At 53.5% G+C, this 25,109-nt stretch overlaps 1 protein-coding gene across 1 annotated transcript; it reads right to left on the reverse strand.

Annotated features, from left to right (window-relative positions):
• Nucleotides 1-482: 482 nt before the first annotated feature.
• On the reverse strand, nucleotides 483-24,735 carry DTXS1_1 (NRPS; the record flags this gene model as incomplete). The annotated part of the gene is made up of 2 exons (XM_083192571.1): nucleotides 483-16,253; nucleotides 16,321-24,735. The coding sequence occupies 2 exons, from the start codon at nucleotides 24,733-24,735 to the stop codon at nucleotides 483-485; spliced, it is 24,186 nt and encodes an 8,061-aa protein (XP_083051628.1).
• Between the last annotated feature and the right edge of the window lie 374 nt (nucleotides 24,736-25,109).

Genomic DNA, 25,109 nt, shown 5'->3' on the forward strand with positions numbered 1-25,109 from the left:
TTCATTTTTTGCTTTTTTTTTGGTTGTTGTTGGGGGGGATGTGGTTAAGTTGAGAGTATTCTTTGCCCCACGTTGGTGTCAGTTCATTAGCGCTTGAATTACCGGACAATAACTTTGCCTACGGAATACTCATAGTCTATTTATGATCAGGGCCTTTGGGGAATATCAAAAGGTAGTAAATATAACATTACAATATGAATAGGATCAGACCCGTTCTATCTATAACAGAACATGTCGACTGGCAGCCTATACACATGCACCGTGAGGACTGCATAATCCGGGTATTACAAAGAATATAATAATGAAAGGGTTAACTTAAATGATATAAAAACGAGAAAATTATATGTACTAACTAGATCTATATATTCTGCCACGCCGAAACCATACCACAGGCGCCAAATTCAAAATTATTTACGTCTTCGTGCCAAAACTCCAACACCAGTTACCCAAACATCTATTAATTGTTCCGCCGTCTCCTTGGCTTACCCCTTTAGATGAATACCAGCCATGATGCGTTCCAGAGATCCATTCAAATCATTTCCAATATCCCCAACTATTGTGCTAAGATTGTTCATCATCGACTTTGCCATGTCGGTGGTCATCATGTGGGTGTTGCAGCATAATCGGATCTGGAGGCGATTCCCCACTGGGTAGGATATCATGAAGAGCGATGGTGGTACAACCCGACGGTGATCAAAGAATCCCACACGGGTGGGCGCATCTGAAGTTTCAATCTCTGGATGCTCATCAATGTTTTGATGCTGGATTGCAGATGCAAAAGTCGACCCGACAGGCCAGTCAGTGCAATTCTCGATGATATCCTTGAAGCCCAGCGAATCAGCATCGCCAAGGGAGGCAAATTGCTCCTGGAGCTCGAGTAGCAGTTGCTTTGGAGTCTTGCCTGGGGTCAGGGAAGCCCTCAAGGGAATGATGTTCAGGCATGCTCCCACCACCTCGGCGATTCCTGGCATGGCCATATTGCGACCCGCAGCGATGTGCCCGAAGACAATGTCGTCTTCACCCGTGATATGTGAAAGCAGTAGGGCCCACGCGGCGCTGAGGAGTGCCGCGGCAGTCGTCTTTTCAGGTAGCTTGGGAAGACCGGTCTCAGTTTGCTCATCGATGCGCTCGGGCGATGATCCAGGCGTAATCTTTGGCCGAAGGAATGGGTCAGGAGCAGCAAGAGACGAGCCTCTGAGTCTCTCCTTCCAGTATGCAATAGATTTCTCCCGCTTCTGGGCAGCGTGTGCGAGGTACTTGGTGAAATCTGGACCGGCGGGACGTTGGATGCCGTTGTACCCGTCCATGAGCGATTGCAGGATGACGGGGGAGGAAATCCCATCGTACTGGACATGCGATATGCGGAGAATCAATCGAGAACCTTGGGCACCCTGGTTCAATACTGTAAGAGAGAGGGGGGGTTGGCCCGATGTGAGCTTCTCCATGTCGTCGAGGCAAAACGCTTCCGAGACACCTTGGAGATCATCATTCTCGCGTAGATGCTTAACGTGGAACGGAAGATTGAGCTGGCGGAAAACAATTCGCCACAGCTGACCCTGAAGGCGAAGGAAACGGGAGCGGAGGATTGGGAGCTTTTCTAGTGTTGTCCGGAAGCCCTCCCTCATCTGGGGCACATTCAGGTTGCCGCTAAGGTCGATGTAGAAGTAGTTTGCGTGCTGTCCGATCGACTCCGCGTCCAGGATAACCCTCTCTTGGAAACTTGTGAGGGGTAAAATGTCTTCAACATCGTTTGTGCTGAGATCAATGTCAAGAGAGCCGATATCCTCTAGAAGAGAATCCTTCTTAAAGGCATCCACAAGGACAAAGTCTTCCGGCACCTGATCCTCCTTCGCCGGTGCTTTCAGTGGCTGGCTGGCTAGGTCTTCAAGAACGTCATGACGGAAGATTTCTGGAACCGAAAGCTCGAGACCGACTTTGCGGGCCTCAGAAACGACTCTCATGGCCGTGATGGAGCTGCCTCCGAGTTTAAAGAAGCTATCCTCGACTCCGATAGTGCTGGGGTCCATGTTGAGCACGTGGGCCCAGATCCTCTGCATCTCACGCTCCGTTTCCGTCCTAGGCTGTTGTATTGACGACGCTCGTACGGCTTTCCGGACTTGGATCATCGTTGCGAGTCTTTGGCGATCGACTTTGCCATTTGCATTGATTGGCATCTCATCGAGCACAGTGATGACTTGTGGAACCATGTACGAGGGAAGCTCTTCCTGAAGTCTCTTGGAGAGATCCTTCTGCACCTTCTGGTTTAGCTGGAGCTGTAGTGGTCGGCTGCTAAAAGAACGGACTGGCCGGTTGTGGTGATCTGTCGGGAATCGGAATAAGGTCCTCTCCTGGCCGTGGACTGGTTGATAACGGTGGAAGATAGCATCGAGACCGGCGTGCTGAGACCACTGCCGAGCGCAGCTTAGTTCGACTCGGAAGCCCTCCGATTCACCGAGCTGTGCTAGGTCAAGGGCAGATAGTGAAGGGCAATTGTCGGCCTGGCGCAGGGCAGCTGCGATCCAGTTGGGGCTATCCGCGCCGTGGTCAAGCGCTTCAAGGATATGTCGCTCGCCTATGGTCTTCTCGTAGGAGATGTTGCTGACAGCTATCTTGGTTGCATCCGGAGATGACCTCAAGAGCTGCGAGAGTGATTGCCTATCTAGGCGCTCACCCCTAAAGTCGATCCATTCACTCTTGTCAACGTCGTGAACTTGCTGCCTGCGGGACGGGAAATTCCGGCCCTTAAGATGGACAACAGCGGCGTAGCGGAAAGCGCTGAGTTCGTTGGTGGCCTTCATCCTCTTGGGTATGATCTCGACGTGGTCAACATGGTCGGGCAGTCTATCCACTAGTGAGGTGAAGAACCCGGGATCAGCCAGAAACTCTACATCTGCCTTGGCAATCCTCTCCATCTCTTGCCGCATCGCTTCCTTGCTCGCGGCTTGTCCGATGGTGCGAACTGCTTTAGCTGCTTGAAATTGTCTGAATAGGGCATAGGATCGCATATCGCCGAAGAAAAGAGTTTCGATGCTGTCCATTTGGGCAAGATCCTCAATCACTTTGAAGATATACTCCTGGCTGGGGAAGTACTGGGCCACGGAGTTGACGACGACGAGGTTTGGCGAGACGGTAGCCGGGAGTCGCGCAGCGTCTCTGGCCGAGCCTATGTAGACACTGACCTTATCCATGAGAGAGGGAATTGCTTTGACACCCTTGGCGATGAAATCCACCGCCCTGTCTGAAGGGTCGAGGCCAACATAGCTTCGCAGCCCTTCGCCTAGGTTGAAGAGAATCATGCCGCTTCCACTCCCCAGCTCAAGGACGTCGCCAGCATCCCCACCGTTGAGCAGGGTAGAGATGGTATCGTCGAGCCATTCGTTCATTTCCACCTTGTCAATCTCCTCTCCATCATACATGGAAATCCATCCAGTAAAGTCTCTTCCGATGGCCTCTGGTCGCACCTCGGAAAGACTGCTGTATGTATTAGCATCGAACACGTCTCCCCAGACATTGACCATGTCGGTCACGGCCGTGTCATCTGGTTCCAAATCGTCCGCCGCGGCTTCTTTGATGGTAATGAAACCAACAAGCTGCGGTTCTTGAAGAGATTCTTCCTTCTGCAAAACAACAGCGGCGTCGTCGACAGTGCCGTGACTGTGCAGGAGGTACTCGATCTCTGCCAGCTCAATACGATTGCCTCGCACCTTGACCTGTCCATCTATCCTTCCAAAATACTCTATTTGTCCATCCGTGGGGCGATAACGAACATAGTCGCCAGTTCGGTAGGCACGGACATTGCGTGTACCACCGATGGTGATATTGATAAAGCGGTCGATGTCGCGCTCCGGATCGGTGTATCCCCTTGCAAGGCCATCCCCAGCGACTACCAGCTCTCCGATGACACCTAGAGGCACAAGGCGCTGTTGCTTATCCATAACATAGGTGTTCGTGTTGCTTACAGCTTGGCCGATGGGCATTCCGTTGACGCATTTCTCTCCGTCCTGTAGGAGGTAGAAGGTTGTAAGTACCGTGTTCTCTGTTGGCCCATAGCCATTCATGATAGGGCCATTGACCAAGCTTCGTGCCTTGAACACGTCCTGTGGATCAGCACGATCGCCAGCAACATACAGCACCTCTAGAGCAGCAATAGCATCGGGGCTTTGGGAGAGGTACTGCTTGAGCAAAGCGGGGGGCATCATTGCTGCCTGGATACCTTGGCTGACAAATATGTTGGAGATGGCTCTGAAGTCCAGTACCTCCATTGCACTGATGCAGATCATCGTGCCACCATTTAGGAGGGCGCCATACATCTCCCACACGGACATGTCAAAGGCTGGATTGGACATGTGCGCCATGATCGGGGCAGCTGGCAAGTAACTTGCCACGTTGCTCCCCTTGACCAGCCGTACTAAACCACGGTGATTGACCATGACTCCCTTTGGTTTTCCTGTGGAGCCTGAAGTGAACATGACATAGGCAAGGCTTATGGGTGATGGGCTCGTTGTTGTAGAATCCTCTGGAGAAACAGTCTCCGCGTCTTGGAGTGCCTCTGCAATGGATACAAGCTCGATATCTTCTCGCTGAACCGGCGGTTGGGTCTCGCCACCAACGAAGATGATCTTGTGCCCTTCGATGGAAGAGAGAATAGTGTCCATCCGCACTTGTGGGATTTTGACGTCGAACGGCAGGTAGGCCAAGTTTGCCTTCAAGATGCCCAGAAACGCAACAACTGTCTGGCAGCATCGGGGAGAGAAGACACCGATGAGGGTCTCGGGTGCTAGAGCTCGCTTAGAAAGCCATTGGGAAAGTACGTTAGACTGTTGGTCCAGCTGGGCATATGTAAGCTGGGAATCTGAGTCCTTGACAGCTACCCTGTCAGGGAACAGGTGAACCTGCTGGCGGAAAACATCGACAACACTAGATTCGCGCGGGTAAGGGGCTTCGTCAACATTTATGAGACCAAGCTCCTCAAGCTTGACCAGGTCGTTGCCGGAGAATATCGGCAAGGATTGTATAGCTGATGTAGGGTTTTCAATGCCTGCGGCCAGTACACTGCGGAAGACGGAAAGCATATTGCGAATTGTCTGAGCCTCAAATAGATCAGTGGAGTAAAAAACTTCACCATGCAGGGCCCGTTGTTCCTGGAAGAAGTGGAACTCCATGTCGAATCTCGTGGTTGGGGAGATCCGGATGGTCTCGGTGTCCAGGTTCTCTAGAGGGAATTCGCCAAGATCCATCTGGGAGTGCAGTGCGAACATGAGTTGAGCTAATGGCTGACGAGACAAGTCTCTATCTCTTTTCAAATGCGACACAATGTTCTCAAAGGGAACGTCTTGGTTAGCAAAAGAGGCAGTGGTCGTGGCATGAACCTGCCGGACAAGCTGTTCGAAGGATTCGTCCTCGACTTTGATGCGAATGCATTGCATGTTGCCAAAGAACCCAATTAGGTCCTTCACTTCCCACCGATCGCGGTTGGCGTTCATTGTCCCTATTGTCGCATCGGCTGAGCCCGTTAGGAAGAAATGAGTTACCCGGAAGACTGATAGAAGAGCGATAAAAGGTGTCACGCCATGTGTGTTGCAGAACTTTTGCAGCTGTTCATATAATGGACCTTCGATTCGAAGGCTCTCGTTGGAGGCTCTCCCAGACAAGGTAGGAGGTCTGGGTTTATCAGAGAGCAGTTCTGCCGGCTGGCTTGTCTCCAGCTGCTTCACCCAGTAGGCGAGCTGCCGCTGGTGCTCATCAATCTGTTCTTGACCCCTTTGCCACACCGAGAAATCCCTGTACTGGATGGGTAGAGGTTCGATCTGGGATAGGGGGTCCTTGCCTCGAATCGCGGCGGAGTAGAAAGCTGAAAGCTCCTTGCGAAGAACGTCGACAGACCAGCCGTCAGATACAATGTGATGCATGATAATAGAGAGGAGGTGGTTGGTGTCATTCAGTCGGAAAAGTGTGATCCTCCAACCGGGCTCCCTCCGAAGGTCGAACGGAGTCGTCTGGATTTTATCTAGTGCGCGCGCCAAATCGTCCTCATTCGTGACATTGATGACTCCCAGCTCTCTTTTTTGGAAAGGGTGAACTTGCTGCATATCACAATCATCCTGGGAGATGAATGTCGTTCGCAGTGTTTCATGGCGCTGTTCTAGGGCAAGAATTGCCGTGTTGAGGGCGTCAATTCTGAGGGGCCCTCGAAGTCGGATGGCGGATGGCATCAGGTACCAGATCAAGCCTGGGTAGAGCTGCTCCTGGAACCAGAGCCGTCCCTGGGCAAAGGACTGCTCCACGGGCCCTTCAATCTCCGTCCTTGGAATGTTCTCTGCGGCTCTTGATGTAGAGGACTCTTCATAGATAGCCATGTCGCGGAGCGTGGGATGACGGAAGATATCTGCTACTATGAGACCGAGGCCAATCTTACGCGCCTCAGCCACGAGCCTCATGGCTGCCAGAGAATCGCCTCCGATGGAGAAGAAGCTATCGTCCAGTCCAACCACAGAAGGCTCAATATTGAGCACCTGAGCCCAGAGGACCTGGAGTTCTTTCTCCGTCTTGGTTGTCGGTTGCTGCTGAGCTGACGTCGTACGTGTCGGTATTTGGCTCTGGACAGTTGCAGATAGAGCACGTCGATCAACCTTTCCGTTTTCATTAACGGGCATAGCTTCGAGCATATGAATTGCACGAGGAACCATGTATGAAGGCAGATGAGCTTGAAGTCTCGCCTGAAGCTGCTCCCGGATTCTTCGCGTCACCTGCTGCCTCAACGGCTGACTGCTGAGAGAATGAGACGGGCGATGCTGCGTTTCCTCAGTGGGGAACCGGAACATGACTCTCTGTCCAGAGGTAGGCTGATGCTGATGGAAGATGGCATCCAGGCCACCGCGCTGGGAGTATTGGCGGGCCCAACTGATCTCGACTCGATATCCCCTGGATCTGGCTATCTGGACTAGATCCGTGGCGGACATGGAGGGGCGTTGTTGTGCTCTTTCACGGGCATCCGAGAGCCAGCTATCTGAATTCGAATCGTGGTGTTGATCACGACCATCATGAAGCGTGTCGAGAACATGACGTTCAAAAATGGTCTTGCTGTAAGGAATATTGCTGATGGCGACTGTTGGCGAGCTTGAGGATTGCAGCATCTCGCTAAGAGATTCCGGGTTGAGATTTTGCTCCACAAAGTCCATCCATAGGCCATCATCGACGCTATAAATTGGCTGGGTGGGACTTGTCTCTTCCTTCTTGACGTGTAACACGGCAGCGTACCGGTAGCAGCTGAGCTCGTTGGTAGCCTCCATCCTTTTAGGGAGAATCTCGACGTGCTCGATAAGATGGGGTAAACGACTCATCAATGAAGTAAAGAAGGCTGGATCGACGAGGAATTCCACCTCCATCTGCTCCATATGGGCCATTTGTCGCCGTACTTCTTCCATGGTGGGATTTTTACCAACCCTATATAGGGATCTGGTGACATGGAACTCATCGTACATGGCGTAGGATCGCATGTCTCCAAAGAAGATGGTTTTAGTCGTTCCAAGATTGAGGATTCCCTCCACAACCTTGAAAAGATAGTCCAAGCTTGGGAAGTACTGAGCGACGGAATTGATGACGACCAGGTCGGGGGATACGGGCCCATCCAGACGACCAACATCGGCTGCCGTACCTTTGTACATGTGAACCTTGTCTGCTGCCGCAGGCAACGACTTGGCTGCCTTGGTAACGAATTCGACGGCCTTCTGGGACGGGTCAAGGCCGGTATAGCTCTCCAGGCCTCTGTTGATTAAGTTGAAGACAATCATACCAGAGCCGGATCCAAGCTCCAGAACACGACCCGCCGTGCCGCCGTTAAGCATCGTCTCCATGGTGTCATCTAGCCACTCATTCATTTGCCCCTTATCGATGTCACTCCCGTCGTACATAGAAGTCCAGCCGACAAAGTCTCGACCAATACTGTCTGGTTGGACATCGTCGAAACCGGCGTAGACGTCTATGTCGAAGGACTCCTCCCACACTCGGACCTGCTCCTTCTCATCATCGCCTTCCGCATCTTTTTCTATGCGTTCTACCTGAATCTGAATATCGGACTCACGAAGAGTGACAAACCCAATGAGCTGAGCGTCACTTCCCTCTTGGCCCTGGTGTAGAATAACGGCTGCATCATGCACCGATCCGTGACCGCGCAGCGAATGCTCAATCTCGCCGAGTTCAACGCGCTGTCCGCGGATCTTGATTTGGCCGTCGATTCGCCCGAGGTACTCGATCTGGCCGTCGGATGGCCTGTAGCGGACGACGTCTCCAGTACGATAAGCCCTGGTCTGCTTCCCGTCAGGGCCCTCAGGTGTGGCGATATGCACAAACCGGTCGGTATTCTGTTGAGGATCGAGGTAGCCTCTTGCCAAGCCATCGCCGGTCACAACAAGCTCTCCAACAACACCGAGCGGGACCAGCTGTTGCTGCGGGTCCATGACGAGCGCACCGGCATTGGGGAGAGCTCGACCAATGGCCACACCATTGACGCACTTGTCGTCGGCTGGAACTTGGTAAGAGGTGCTGAATGACGTGTTCTCGGTTGGTCCGTAGCCGTTGACGATCTTGCCTCCTTGCATGAGGCTCCGGGCTGTAGAAACGTCCTGCGCGTCCAGCCTGTCTCCTCCGATGACGATGGCATCGAGGACGCTAATGGCAGCCGGGCACTTGGATAAATATTCTTTCAGAAGAGCAGGGGTAATGAAGATGGCGCGGATCTTTTCCTGGACGAGTATCTTGGAAGCGGCCACGGGGTCTAGCACAGCGAGGCGATCGATGCATACCAGGGTCCCGCCATTGAGCAGGGTGTAATATATCTCCCAGGTAGCCGCGTCAAAGGCAATGTTGGACATGTGTGCTATGGTACCAGGACTATGGCAGGAGCTGTCTCCAGTCATATTTTGGCTCGTAGCAAGACATACGATGCTGCGATGTTCTACCATGACGCCCTTGGGCCGGCCTGTCGAGCCCGAAGTGAACATGACGTAGGCAAGGCTCGTGGACAACGGCTTGGATGCCTCCAGGCTTGTAGTGCCATGGCTGCTTCTTGCACCGGCCTCGAGAGCTTCCCTGATCATGACGAATTCTGCGCCAGCGACAGGGGCCAGCTTCGGATGTGACACATCGCTCCCAGTCAGGACCAGCTTTCGGCCTTCTATCGACGAGAGGATGGTCTCCATTCGAGTCTGGGGAATCTTGAGATCGAGTGGCAGGTAGGCCAGGTTGGCCTTAAGGATGCCGAGGATGGCGACAATTGTTTCGCAGGACCTGTTGGAGAAGACTGCGACTAGGGTTTCCGGTGCAAACGACTGGGTCGTGATCAACCACCGAGCAATATGATCCGACAAGACGTCAAGCTGCGCGTACGTCAGATGCACCGACGGGTCTTTGACAGCTGTCCTCTCTGGGAAGATGGCCACTTGTTGACGGAACACGTCAATGATGCTCAAATCCCGCGGATAGTCGACGTGTTGCGTCTGCGTGAGACCCATCGAACTGAGGGTAGCATGGCCGGTATCGCCCAGCAGTGGCAGGAGGGCAACCGGCGTCGCGGGCTCGCCGATACCGTGCTCAAGTACATTGTAGAAGACGGAAAGTAGGTTGTTAATGGTCTCGACATTGAAAAGATCTGTCGAGAAGATCAATTCTCCGCGTAGTGCCTTATCCTCAACGAAAAAGTGGAACTCAAGGTCGAACCTGGTGGTGATTGACTGATCGATATACTCAGTATCACATCCTTCAAACGAGAACTGCCCTAGGTCTAGTTGAGCATGTACGGCAAAGATCAGTTGGATGAGAGGGTGGCGCGATAGGTCTCTCTCCCTGTTGAGCTTGGAGACGAGCCGTTCGAAGGGCACGTCCTGGTTGGCAAGGGACGAGATAGCTGCCGACTGCGCGTTCTTGACCATATCCTCGAACGTCGTAGACTCATCCTCAACCTTGACACGAAGACACTGCATATTGACAAAGAAGCCGATGGTATCCTTGACCTCCCACCGGTCACGATTAGCGTTAGGGCTGCCAATGAGGGCATCGCCTTCACCAGTAAGACGATAGTGGGTAGCGCGGAAGGCCGCGAGCAGGACAATGAACGGTGTTACGCTGCGAGCCTTGCAGAAATCCTGTAGACGAGCGTGCAGCAGACCGTCAATGCGGATCTCACGCATATCGGCCTTTCCAGACAGCGTGGCTGGGCGAGGCTTGTCGCACAGGAGCTCCGCCGGGGGACTGGCCCCGAGTTCCTCTACCCAGTGGTCTAGCTGTCGGTCAAGTTCATTAGCTAGGCCGTTTTCCTTCTCCCTCTGCCAGACGGAGAAGTCTCTATATTGAATAGGCAGCCGCTCGATTGTCGAGAGCGGATCTAAACCAGCAAGGGCCGAAGAGTAGAAGGACGCCAGCTCTTTGCGGAGCACATCGACAGACCAGCCATCAGAAATGATGTGGTGCATCACAATGCAAAGGATATGCTCTTGGTCGCTAATTCGGTACACCTTAATTCTCCATCCTGGCTGACTAGACAGGTTGAATGGTGTTTTCGCATCCAGATGGAGGATGTGTTCTAAATCTGCCGGATCCGACGACGATTTGTCAACCACAGTCACCTCCTTGGCTCGGGTAGGGTGAACATGCTGCAGGTTGACGCCTTCCTGGGTTGAGAAGGTCGTCCTGAGAGTCTCGTGTCTATCTTCTAGTGCGAACAGGGCCGCATTGAGCGCATCAAGATTCAGCGGCCCCCTGAGTCGCATGACACACGGCATGAGATACCACGTAAGTCCGGGATATAACTGCTCGAGGAACCACAAGCGACTCTGCGCAAAGGATTGCTCAACAGGCCCCCCTGAGTGGTCCCGGGCGGTGATGGCCGAGATGCCGTTGACATTACTCGTTGATGTCAGTCCTTGCATCGCCATTTCTTGCAGCCGTGGATAGCGGAAGATGTCTGCCACAGTTAGGCCAAGTCCGGCCCTGCGCGCCTCGCCCGAAACCTTCATGGCTGTGATGGAGTCACCACCTAGCTGGAAGAAGCTGTCGTCTAGCCCAATAATAGACGGTGTAATGCTAAGCACTCGGGCCCAGATGCTCTGCATCCGCTTCTCCGTGTCAGACACTGGTGGCCGCTTCGGCCCGGCCATGGCCTCGCCGATCTGGGCAAGGTCCTCGACGGAAAAGGAGGAACCAATCTGGCGAATCTTCTTTCTATCCATCTTTTCCGTTACGCCGATAGGAAGTTGCTCCATTGAAAAGAAGGCCGAGGGCACCATATAGCTCGGGAGCGTTTGTAATAGCATATCCATGGCGTCTTTCGAGGGGCGGAGCACCCGGACAGATTCTAGAGTTCCTGGTATATGCTCGCAGGCCATTGCATCGTCTCCCATCTGCAGGAAGACAACTAGTTTTGGGGCTGCATGATCACCTTGCGGCACGATGATTTCGGCCACGACTTGTGTCGCCACGGGGAAGCAAAGCTTAGCATGATGCTCAACTTCGCCGAGTTCAACCCGCTGTCCACGAATCTTGACCTGTTCATCCTTACGGCCAACATAGGATATGGTTCCATCCTCGTTAAATCGGGCCAAGTCGCCCGTCTTATATAACCTCCCATGCCGGCCTGGGTGGCGGCCACGTACACCGTCCATCAGCCAGCGGGGGTCTCTGATAAAGGCGGCCGCTGTCTTTTCAGGTTCATTCAAGTAGCCTTGGCCAACAAGTGGACCCTCGAGGACGAGCTCTCCAACATTTCCCAGAGGGACTAATGAATTGTGATTCTTAGGGTCCACGATCCAGGGTACCTGCCCTGCACCCCATCCCAGGCGGGAAACATCCTCAGGGGTGATAGGGTCGGGGTTACCCATGCTGGCCGGGGTACACTCGCTTGGGCCGTAGTAGTTGGTGACCTTGCATGAGCCTGAGTCCCACCAGGGCTTGATATCTTTGGGGCGTACTGCCTCTCCGCAAAAGATCAAAGACCTGATGTGTGGAACCTGCTCGGGAGATAGCAGCTCGGCGACAGAGGGAGTAAGAAGTACCGTATTGGCTTTGAGCGACTCGATGCTTTCGGCTAAGGCACTCTTGCGGCCTTCGTCAGTAGGGACGCACAAGGAGCCGCCTGCGGCGAGCACCATGAAGACATTAAATATGGCTCCATCGAAACTATACGTCGAAAAATCGTATAGTCTCGTCTCCCTTGTGAATCCTAAGCCTTCCACTTGGTGCAGCATGGCTGAAGCGAGGTTTCCGTGGTTTATGATTCCGCCCTTTGGTGTTCCAGTAGTACCCGAAGTGAAGATGATGTAAATATTCGAGTCTAGAGGAGGAGGAGGAAGATGGCGCACAATCCTGCTACGCATCCTAGCGATGAATTCATCATCTGTGACGACGATATTCTGACATAGTTTCGAGCTGAGTGTCTGGTTTGTGGGGGAAGAAACAATGATGCTCGCTTCCACTTGTTGAATGATAGACTCGAGACGTTGTTGTGGGAGAGAAGGGTCGAGCAGCACAAACGAACCCCTGGTTCTCACCATGGCAAGCATAGCGACCGTCGCCCACATTGACTTTTCATAGCAGAGGGGCACGGTAGCTCCAGGTCCCACTCCCAACTCGGTTAGATGCCCTGCCATGCTGGCTGAGAGCTGGTCGAGTTCTTGGTAGGTCAGCTCACCATCCCAGGCGCTCACGGCCGTTGCGTGAGGCCGCTCCCGGACCCGATCCTGGATCATTTCATACACACTGCGGTCAGCCGGCAACGGCACAGTTTCGTTCCACTTCCAGAGCTGCTCGAGATCCTGTTGTGTGACGGAAGACATTATGTCCCCGATAGACTTTTCGTTGCCCGCGTTGTCATCCAGCAGACGTATAGCGTGCGCAAGTTGCTGCAATAGTTTCTTCACCTCCCACGCCTCGACGACCCTTGAGTCAAAGTTGGCTTGGACCACCATATCAGTGGAGCTGGTATTCACAATGAGTGTGAGGGCATGTGAGTTGAACCAATGGTGCTGATCGCCTTCATGCCATTCGCCTAGCATATTCTCCGCGCCGCTATCCTTTGGCTGGATTACCAAAAGCGTCTGGAAGGCGCATGCCTGCCTTGCACCTGGCGAGAGCTTGGCGATTTGGTACAGGCCCATCTGCTCAAAGGGTATCATCTCGGTGGACTGGTGCTGTACTGCCTTTAAGTATTCCTTAACTTTCTGGTTCGGAGATAGCCGGACCCGTAGCGGGAGCGTGGCGAAGGTAGGGGCAACCATCGTTTCAATGCCAGGGACCGACGCATTTCTCCCAGAGACAGTGACGCCAAAGACGACGTCGTCGTCGTCGCACTTTCTTCCCGCAACCATTGCCCAGGCGGCACGGGTGATTGTTGACGCTGTGATATTGTGGATTTTGTTCCGGGGCAGTGGTAGTACCTGCTCAACCGACGTGGCTGCCGCCGGTTCTTTGATGGAAGGCGGCAGGGAAGGGAAAGGAACCGCCTCCGTACCATCCAGGGCATGTTTCCAGTAATCAGCCATGGCGTTGGCTTCTTGGTTCTTGATATACTTAATGAATGCCGGGAACTGGGATCCCGCCTCGAAACGATGCCCCTGGTATGCCTTGTTGACGGCCTTGATCATAAGGGGCTCAGACCAGCCATCATACAGAGCGTGGTGTATTGTCCATACAAACCACCTCGCCCCGTCAGTTCTTCCCTTTGATCTATTGTCGATTAGTGCATAACGGCTGAGCGGTCGGCCTATCCCCATCGATTGCTGTCGATCCGAATGGAGATAGTCCTCGAGGCGCGACGCTTCCGCCCAGTGGATCTTTTCGTCAAGCACTACTTGGATGAGACCCAGCTCCTGGTGCTCAATAATCCTAGTTCGCAAGATTGGGAACGACTGTACCACCTCCTCCCAGGCATTGCGGAAAGTTTTGATATCCACACTAGGAGCCAGTTGCAGAGTGGCCTGCAGGGTATAGGCCCCGGGCCGCTTCATGGAGATGAAAAACAGCCCTTCCTGCAGCGGTGTCAATGGGTAGGCATCTTGAATTGTCGTAGAGGATTCCAGCTGGCATTGACTGGCCGCATCCTGGAGGAATAGCTCCATGTCAAGGCCATCACCCAGGAGGCCGAAGGGTGATATTTGGGCTTCAACCCCATCACTATTAGGAACAACCCGTCCACTGTCCTGTTGAGTCACCTGGGACAGGGTCGGACGACGGAAGATGTCTGCCACGGACAGGTACAGCCCAACCTTGCGGGCCTCAGCTACCAGTTTCATGGCTCCGATAGAGTCGCCTCCTAGTTTGAAGAAGTCGTCATCCAGGCCAATGGAAGTGGTATCAATGTTCAGCAGTTGAGCCCATATCTGTTGCATTTGACGCTCCCTCTTAGATGTCGGCTGCCGTTTCTGACTCTGTTCACCCGTCCGCATCTCAGCTAGTTGTTGAGACGAGAATGATCCGCCAATCTGCCGTAGCCGGATTCTGCTGATTTTGCCGGAAGGCGTCTTGGGTAGCCTCTGGATCGAAAAGAAGACATCCGGAACCATGTAGCGCGGAAGGCTACTGGATAGCTTGTCTTTGACCTCCTCAGTAATGCTGAACATGCTGACCTCGGCCGTGGTAGCACTTGTAGGGTCCTCAGCCGCTTCGGTCTGGCTGCCAGTCTGGAGGAACGCAGCCAACACCGGGTTCGAGTTGTTACCCCGCGGTTGTATTACGTCGACAATCACCTGTGACGCCTCGGGGACGCACCCCTGGATATGACTCTCAACCTCTTCAAGCTCAACCCTCTGGCCACGGATCTTGACTTGTGCGTCCTTGCGGCCTATGAATCTTAGACTTCCGTCACACTCATATCGCACTAGATCACCAGATATATAGAGCCTTCCTCGTCGACCGGGGTAGCCAGTGGTACCTTGCAGAAGCCACCCCGGATCCTCAATGAATGAATCCGCAGTCTTTTCTGGATCGTTGAGATACCCCTGGCCAACAAGAGGGCCCTCGAGGACCAGCTCGCCAATAGACCCAGGCGGTATGAGGCGGTTCCTATTTTCAGGGTCAACGACCCATGTAACCAGGCCAGCCCCCTTACCCAGTAGAAGAGCCTTATCAGGCGTGGGAGCATCGGCGTTGACGGTTGTGATATGCGTTTCGGCGGGTCCGTAGATATTCACAATTCGGACTCGGCCCCACCATCGGTTCACATCATCCAACGACAAAGCCTCACCGCCCAAAATCAAGGTTTCCAGGTCAGGAAGAGTCGTTGGATCCAGGAGGCGAGCTACTGAGGGGGTCAGGTCGGCCACAGTAGCCCTCATAGCCCTCATAGTAGCAGCAATGTTGCTCTTGCGATCATGCTCTGAAGGGACGCAGAGACACCCGCCAGTGGCGAGAGTGACAAATACGTTGTGGGTAGCCATATCGAAGGAATAGGAAGCAAAGTCAAAGACTCTTGATGTGTCGCTAAACCCGAGAGCCTCGACCTGATGAGCTAAGGCAGAACTGAAGTTGGCATGTGTCACGAGTACCCCCTTAGGTATTCCCGTACTTCCCGACGTGAATACTGCAAACATGGTAGTCGACTTTGGGTCCGAAGCAGCCCTTGGAAGTGGTGTTGTGTTGGAATCACCAGAGTCGGTCATGTCCGCAGTAACTCGGACGACGGTTCTGCACAAGGAGGCGCTGAGATCCGCGTTCGACTCTGATGACAAGATCACATCGCTCCCAATCTGCTGGGCAATAAACTGCAACCTCTGAGATGGGAGCAAAGGATCTAGCAGCATAAAAGCAGCCCCAGTCTTCAGAACTGCAAGCATCGCCACAGAAGTCCATAGTGATTTTTCAAAGCATAGTGGGATGAGGGCACCTCCTGTAACTCCCAGCTGGACAAGGCGCCTAGCAAGCCTAGTTGCGGCGTTGTCTAGCTGCTTATAAGAGAGTTCTCCGTCCCAGGAATAGACGGCGGGGGCGTCAGGTCTGATCAACACTTGCTCGTCGATCAGCTCGTGGACGAATCGGTCTTTTGCTGTAGGAACGACGCTATTCCACTGCCAGATTCTTTCTAGATCACTGTCTCCGATCAAGCGAATATCCCCGAGCGGCTTGGTTGGGTTGGCGACGATTCCAGAGATGGCGGTGCTAAGGGAATCGGCCAGACAAACTGCATCCTTCATGGGCAGGCAGCCGGGCCGGAAGTCTAGCAAGATTTGCAATTCGGCGATCCTATCTTCGACTTCGACTATTATGTCATACTGTTTGGAGAGTGAGGTCAGTTTAGTGTCTTCCGTGCCCATTTAAACATTTGTCTGGCGGTCATACCTCTGTTGGATCAAAATTTTTGATAACCTGGACAGTGAACGGCTGGTTGCTGCCAGATATGTCCTCTTCCATTTTCTGGTACGTCAGAATAGTATTGAACAGGGCATCGGCGCCAAGTCCAGCTGCCCTGTGGATTTCGGCCAGCGGGGAGTGCTGGAAGGGTATCGTGTTGAGATAGCCGGCCTGGGCCTCCCTTAATGTGTCGATGACTCCCTTGTCATTAGCCAGGTGGACTCGGCACGGAATCACTCCTATAAAGGGCCCAAAGAGCTCGTCAGCATTTTCCACAGGTACATCCCTACCTGAGGTTGGATTCCCGAAGCATGGATCTGCCGCCCCCGTGTGCATGCCGAGCACGAGCGCCCAGGCCAGCTTGATTATTGTTGCCGGAGTCACATCCCACTGCGCAGAGAAGGCGCGAATCTTTTCCACGTCGAGACGTGGAACAGCCGTCCTGTTCTTGCTAGCACAGTCGGATTCTCCCACTGCAGAGGTCGGGAAATGGCACGGATCAATCCCATTGAGGTACTGGGACCAGAAATTCAGTCCAGTACCGCGTGGAAGACCTTCCAGGTAGAGAACAAAATCCTTAAAGGAACCTGAAGCTGGCTGCAGCTGGCCACAGTAAGCTGTTTGCAGATCCCTGCACAGGATTTCCTGCGAGATGCCATCAATGATGGCATGATTCGAGTAAAACCGTAGGCGAGCATGCCTCTTGCTAGCCTCAAAAACGTGAAGATGATGGTGAAGATTGTATTTGTCGAAGTGTTGAGCCAGGGCTGGTTTAGCCGATGTATCCCAGGTGATGCTCGGTTTAGGATTCTTCAGCACAACATTCATAGCTCGGTTATTTCCTGGGAAACTGTCGACCAATACAGTCCGTAGTAGGATATGCCGCTTGACGACTGCCTCCCAAGCCTTGGTAAGTCTCGACTGTTCGAGATGAAGCCCGTCATCATTCCATTCAATCTCAATGTCGCACCATCGCTGGTAGTTGGTTGAGTCCTTTGCCTGAGCCAGTAGAATACCTTCTTGGACAGGAGTGCAAGGAAAGATATCCTCGACCTCGTCAGGCTGTACACCTATCTGGCCCAGGATAGTATCGCAGAACTCATCGACAGCGTCATAAGCTTCAAAGGCCAGGGGGAAATCATTCAGCGTCCAGGTATGAGACGAGGTAGATAACACCTGGGCCATATGCTCCAGAACACCCACATATTTATCGATCCACTGCAGAATCTTGGAACGATGAAGCATATCCTTGTGAAACTCGACAGTGCCAACGAGGCGTCCTCTCTCGACACCCACGTTAAACTCGAACAGCGCAAATCTGCGTACCTCCAAGCTGGATGGCGGATCGCATCCGGCAGGGACACTGATCTGTTCAAATAAACCGACATCTTGCTCCAAACTCTGATATAGCTTAGCATGGTTGAATATGACCTCGACTGGGAACTCGTCTCCAAACCGGGCCGCATTGCTCTCGGAGGCAAATCGAGACGTAAAGTCGGACCAGCCATTCTTAGGCAGACTGCGAATACAGTCCTTAGTTCGACGCACAAACTCGACGAGGCTAGCGTCGGCATCAGGGCTAAGCTCGATAGGGAATATTGTCGAAAACCATCCCACCGTAGCGGCGATATCAAGATACTCGGCCCAAGGTTCGCGTCCATGGCCTTCGCTGTATATGAGGGGAAGCTCCCGATCACCAAATACACCACGGAAAGAGTAGGCTAGAGCGGCTATCATAAGCTCGAGGGGGCGTGTGCCCAGAGCGTCGTTGCAGCTGCCGAGAATGAGTGAGCTGACCGACTCGCTGAGGGCAAACTCCTTAATCATGGCGCCGCCTTTTATGTTTGAGTTGGATTGCATGCCCCAGTAATCAAGAAGTATGTCGTCCCTACGCAATTTCGGGATGGTGCGAGACTCGAGGCTCTGCTTGGCAAACTGAGCTTGCATCGAGCTCCAGGTAGAAAACTCCAGCGAGTGCGGAGCAGCCAAGGGACCATCCAGTGTCAACAACGCCTCAAGCTCCTGTATAATCATTCCCCAAGAGACCGTGTCAATGGCAAGGTGGTGTATGGTAAGGAAGAGAGTCTGTTTGGCGGAGTTGTCGAACAGTGTGGCGGAAAAGATTGGCCCCGTTATAATGTTCAGTGCTTCGCGACTCTGTGCGATGGCCGCAGCAAAGTCGGGCTCCGTAGACGAGTCGACACGGAATAGGAACGAGCTTGAAATATTACGATCAATTCGGCTTTCCCATTTCTTGTCCCGGTTCTGGGTAAAGCGAGCACGAAGACCCGTATGTCTGCGAACCAATGTCTCCAATGCCGCGGATAGGAGCTTGGAGCCAACCTGCTTGCGCAGCCGAAGATAGAGGAACTGGTCAAAGCAAGCTGTTGGATCATGCTGCAGCTGGAAGTAGAGTCTCTGGATTGGACTCAGAGGAGGCGTGTCAGTCCTAAACTTAGCCAGGGATTTGCTATACGGGTCTCCCTGCGCCGCCGGACCATCTTTACTTTTCTGGACTACCTTAGCAAGGCGATAGAGTGTTTTCTCGCGGAGGATATCGACAACACTAATAGTTATGAGCGAAGACCTAGCAGTCGCGGCCACCTGCATAGCAGAGATGGAGTCGCCTCCAAGTTGGAAGAATGTATCGTCCAATCCAATCCGGGACGGGTCGATTTTCAGCACCCGGGCCCAGATGGCATGAAGCTGTCGTTGTAATTTCGTCGTCGGGGCACGCTTTTCTCCCTGTTGGCTGGTTCTCAAATCTGCTAACCCCTGAATAGTGATGGCATTGCTTCCGATCTGGCGAAGTCGTCTCCTGTTCATCTTTCCCGTAGCCGTCATGGGCAACGCTGCCATTTCGAAAAACAGTGCTGGCACCATGTAGCTCGGTAGGTGCTTAGATAGTCGTTCTTCGACCTTCGCGTCGATGGGGAGAGCCTTGATTCCCGTATCAACTTCCGGGTCCAAGTTTTCATCGGTGGATGCCGATGTGGTGGTATCAGGCAGGAGAAGGAATGCCACCAGCATCGGACTCGACTTCTCTCCTCGGGGGACGATAACCTCAGCCACAACTTGCGTGGCCTTGGGCACGTGCTCTTGTACCCTGAACTCGACCTCACCCAGCTCCACGCGCTGTCCCCGGATCTTGACTTGTGCATCCTTTCTCCCGATGTAGGAAAGATTGCCGTTCTCGTTATATCTGACCAAGTCGCCAGTCTTGTACAGCCTTCCATGTCGCCCGGTATATCCGTGAGCGCCATCCAAGAGCCACCGCGGGTCCTCAATGAAGGCTTCCGAGGTTTTGCGTACATCTCCAAGATATCCTGTACCAACTAGTGGCCCCTCCATGACAAGCTCGCCGATACACCCAGGCGGCAGCAGCTTCTCGTGGTTATCAGGATCCACTACCCAAGTCACGCCGCCTGACCCTGTCCCAATCTGGGGAACTTGTTCCATGGTAACAGCCTGGATATTGACAGTGGCAACAGTGGTGACTTCGCTAGACCCATAGGCCGTGAGCACACGCTTCTTTCCCCACCAAGGCTTGACATCTTTAGACCGCACCGCTTCGCCTCCAAAGATGATAGTCTCTAATGAGGGGACCTTATCTGGGGACAGGTGCTCTGCAACAGAAGGCGTGAGAAGAACAGCAGTAGCTCTGAGCGCGTCTATGCTGGCAGCCATGTTACTTCTCCGATCGTTGTCACTGGGAACACACAGGCAGCCTCCTGAGGTCAACGCGACGAAGGCATTGTTGAGCGAGGCACCAAAGCTGTAGGACGCAAAATCATAGATTCTAGAGTCCCCAGTGTAGCCAAAGCATCGAGCGTGCTCCGGAACCGCAGAAGTGACATTCTCGTGTGCGACCACCACGCCTTTAGGAGTCCCCGTGCTGCCCGAGGTGAAGATGGCGTAGGCCGAAGAAGAAGGGGTAGCCCTGCAGAGGACTTGGTTGGTTTGGCCCTGTGCTTCCAACCGTAGGCTTGCGACTGAATCTGGACCAAGAGTGAGGACTTGAGGTGCCAAGGCTAGACTGGAAGCCTCGTTTGACGCTGACGATATAAGTAATCTGGCCCCAGTCTGGCATATGATTTCCTCGAGGCGCTTCTGGGGAAGCGAGGGGTCAAGTAGAACAAAAGCAGCGCCAGATTTAAGTACACCGAGCATCGCAACCGTTGTCCACATCGACTTTTCGAAGTATAGGGGGATGAAGGTCCCTTGGCCGACCTCCTGCTTAATGAGCTGAGCTGCTAGGCCAGTGGAAAGATGGTCCAGCTCGCGATAGGTCAAATCGCCGTCCCATGCACAGATGGCCGGTGCATCGGGACGCGAGCGCGCCTGGTTCTCCAGCACTTGAGGGATGCATAACTCGGAAGTCTCTGGTACTTGGCGGTTCCAGTTCCAGATCTGTTGGATGTCCCTGCTAGTGATGAGGTTGAATTCTGACACCTTTTGCTGGGGGCCTGCACTATCGAGCTGCCTTATCACGAACTCGAGGCGCTCTAGCAGTCTCTGTACCAGCCACGGCTGGATAACTCTCGAGTCATAGCTCGCTTTGGCCTTCATCTCGCCCTTCCCTAGCTGAATCTCTAGGATCAATCCATACGTGTTGAATTGCTGTTGCTGATTTCCAAGGTTCCAGAGCCCAAGTGCGGTCTGAGAATCACTGTTGTCGTTTGGTTGGATCACAAGCAGTGTTTGGAAGTTGGTAGCCTGTTGAGCGTCGGGGCCCAGCTTGGCAATGCGATGCAGTCCTATCTGTTCGAAAGGTATCATCTCCGTAGAATCCCTCTGTACGGAACTGAGAAGCTCAGAGACCTGCTGGCCCTTTGAGAGCCTGACTCGAACGGGAACAGTGGCGATAGTCGGGGCCGGGATAGACTCAACGCCGGGGACGGATGCGCTTCTTCCGGACATGGTGGCGCCAAATACCACATCGTCTGAGTTAGTCATACTAGATATAATGATACTCCAGGCGGCACGGACGATTGTCGAGGGCGTGATGCTCGAGTGGCGTTGCCTAGGGTGAGGCAGCGCGTACTCCACCACCCCATCTATCACTGGCCGCTCAACAGAAGGCGGTACTGGTGGGAATGTAGGGCATTCACAGTCCGCAAGATATTGGGCCCAGTAGTCGGACATATCCTCGCGGCTCTGATCCTTGATGTACTTGATGAAAGGCTGGAAAGGGGGTATCGGGATGGTCGGTTTCCCTAGATAAATGCGATTGATGGACTCGAGAATGAGAGACAACGACCATTCGTCAAATAAAGCATGGTGAATAGTCCACACGAACCATCTCGTATCTCCGCTCTCGTCCTTGACTAAAGCATATCGGGTGAGCGGCTGCCCAATGTCCATAGCGTTCATCTTGTCGTCTTTCAAGTGTTTTTCTAACCCAGTCGTCTCGACCCAGGATATCCTCTCGTCTAATATCAACTGTAAAAGCCCGAATCGTTCATGCTGTATAATTCTGGTACGAAGAATCTCCAGTGTGCGAACGGTCTCTTCCCAAGCATTGCGGAAGGCAATCAAGTCAATATTGTCAGCAATATTCAGTACGCCCTGCATGATATAGTCGCCCGAGGACTTTGCCGTCAGTGACAGAAGACCTTCCTGTAGGGGAGTGCAGGGGTAGGCGTCTTGCAGTGAGGAGGGATCCAGTCCATAGTTTTCTGACACGTCTTGGATGAATGATTTGACATCGACCCCCTCATCCAGGAGGGAGAAGGGCAGGACTGCCTCCGGGGACCGTGTCGGTGTGTCGCGAGCCTGGCCTGCGACTTTCTGGAGCGTTAGGTGTTGAAAAATATCCGCAACCGTCACTTCAAGACCAATCTTGCGAGCTTCAGATACAACCTTCATGGCCCCGATGGAGTCACCACCAAGGTCAAAGAAGCTATCTTCCAGCCCGATTGCTGGCGACTCAATCTCAAGGACCTCTGACCAGATTCCCTGCATCTGCTGCTCCACTTCGAGTACTGGCTGTCGCTTTGGTCGTTCGCTGGACAGCACGTTGGCCAGGTGCTGAGACAAAATGGGCCCCCCAATAGTTCGCAGCTGCTTTCTGTGTATCTTACCCGAGGGCGTCAGTGGTAGCCTATGTACCGCGAGGAAGACACCCGGGACCATGTAGCTCGGGAGAACCCTATACAAACTCTCCTTGCAACGGGTGGTGACTGAGTCTGGCAACACGCTAGCCGCGGATTCAGATCCAGCGTCTTTCTCGCCCCCCTGGCTGGTCTCGAGGAAAGCAACAAGCGTTGGGGAAGGCCGAGTGCGCCCCGTAGCGATGATTTCGACCACAACACGCCCAGACCCGGGCACGCATTCCTGTACAGCGTGTTCAACCTCGCCGAGTTCCACTCGGTGGCCGCGAATCTTGACCTGGTTGTCCTTTCTCCCGACAAATGTCAGGCTCCCGTCAGGTCTATACTCGACAAGATCGCCCGTCTTGTAAAGGATTCCGCTGCGGCCACAGTGGCCGGCTGCCCCCTTTCGCAGCCAGGCGGGGTCCTTGACAAATGCTGATGCAGTGCTGGCCGTATCGTTCAGATACCCACGGCCCACAAGTGGTCCTTCGAGAAGTAGTTCTCCAACACTCCCCGGTGGAAGCAGCGTATTGTGATTGTGAGGATCCACAATCCAAGTCACCAGACCCGCACCCTCCCCGATGCTGGTGGCGTCCTTGGAAGACGATGGATTTAGTTTCGCGGTGCTGGCCGTCGTGCACTCGGATGGTCCGTAGGTATTAATCACCTCTATCTTTCCCCACCAGGGGTCGATATGGTGGACGTGAAGAGCCTCTCCAATAAATGCCAGCGTTTGGAGGCTAGGCGTCCTCTCTGGCGACAGCTGAGAAGCCACGGTAGGCGTGAGGTAGGCAAAGTTGGCGCCAAACGACGTAATGCTCTCGGCCAGCTCATTCTGCCGCTGGTGCTCGCTTGGGACGCAGAGGCAACCACCCAGTGTGAAGGCAGCAAAGGTATTAAAAATAGATATGTCGAAACTGTACGCAGAGAAATCAAAGATTCTGGAATCAGATCCAAGCCGTAGCTTTCTCGCCTGGTAATGAAGGGCGGAGGCATGGTTCTGGTGTGTGATGGTTACACCCTTCGGAACGCCTGTACTTCCCGAGGTGTAGATGACATACATGATAGAAGAAGGATGGGTGGAGGGTAGTTTCTGACGTGGTTGGTGGTCCAGGTTGGCCAAGAAGCGAGCGCTCACAGTGACCACATCTGGTGCCAGCCGCGAGCTTAGGTTGCGATTCGAGGCCGATGCGAGTATGAGTTTGGTGCGTGCTTGATCGACCATGGCCTGGAGTCGCTGTTCAGGCAGAGATGGGTCGAGCAGCATAAAGCCAACGCCTGCTTTGAGCACAGCGAGAATGGCGACGGCCGTGTACATTGACTTCTCAAAACACAACGGGACCAACGCACCAGGAGTGTTAATGCCCAGCTCAACTAGATGGGCCCCTAAAGCAGTAGAAAGACGATTGAGCTCCCCGTATGTCAAATTGCCGTCCCAGGCACATACGGCAGGCAGGTCGGGGTGCGCCTGAGCTCTTTCCTCCACCAGGTGGTGGACGCAGCGCTCCATGGGCTCAGGAACCCTGGCGTTCCTGCCCCAAATATCCTTCAGATCTCGCTCACTTAGCATGGTGACATCACTGAGCCTCCTCTGGGGATTGGTGAGCCAGAGCTCAAGCAGAATGACGTCAAGCCGTTCAAGCAAGCTCTCAACCGTGTCGGGGCTGATCACTCTAGAATCAAACCTAGCCGAAATGATTGTCCCTTGATTGACCAGCGGTTGGAAGTCGAGTTCAAGAGAATATTTCTGGATCCCTGGCAACAGAGTCGGCTGCTCTTGCCCAGCAAAGTTACCATTCTGCTGAGGACGGATCGTGAGGAGGGTTTGGAAGTTGCAGGCTTCCTGAGCACCGGGGCAAGTTGTCATAGGGCAAGATAGACCGGCACCTCCAAGTGAAGCCATGTCTTTCTCCTGCTGCTGCACAATCTTCAAATAAGATTCTATGGTCTGTTCCAAGACCACGGGAATGCGAAACGGTAGTGCCGGTGCATTGGCATTGGTGCTGGTCCGGGTATCCAGGGACGTTCCCGAGACCGTGGTGCCAAAAACGACATCATCAGAATCTGTCGTGCGTGCAACAAGCAGAGCCCAAGCTGCGCGTAAGGCGGTTGATACTAAAATGGCCGAGCCACTACCCTCAAGACTTGGAGAGCGATGCTGAATCACGGTATCTAGCAGAGGCTGCTCTACCGAGGACGGGACGGATGGGAATGGTACGCCCTCATAATTGGCGAGAGTGTTTTGCCAGTAGTCTGCTGCGTCGGCATCATGGTCCTGGGCCTTTTCGTCCTTCTTGTCCAGAGTCATGGTTGATTGTAATTTGAAAATGGACTAGGTGGTGCAAGATGAGGTGTGGAGGAAACTGTTCGAGTTCCTGTGTAGGAGAAGTGGTGAGCCCTCAAGTCAGCAACTTTGCGGTCCTTCAAGCGTCCTTTGGTAATGGAGTATCCGCACCTGCAATAGTACATGTACAGGAGGCAAGTTGATGATTGGAGAACGAGCCAGTAGTGTTGAGGCGCTGGCTATTCTGGGTGGTTGTGGTTCCAATGACAGTCAACGTGAACTCAAAGGTTGAATTCGAAGCTCTGTTCTGTCTCTCCTTTGCAGAGCCAAGTCTTTGCTGGAGATCGAAGACTGGTTCTCTTTGGCGGATGGCCTACAGTACATGTACCAATGAAACC

This window comes from Amphichorda felina (genome assembly GCF_050947745.1).
Source record: "Amphichorda felina strain 45539 chromosome Unknown scaffold_3, whole genome shotgun sequence".
Lineage (NCBI taxonomy): Eukaryota > Fungi > Ascomycota > Sordariomycetes > Hypocreales > Bionectriaceae > Amphichorda > Amphichorda felina.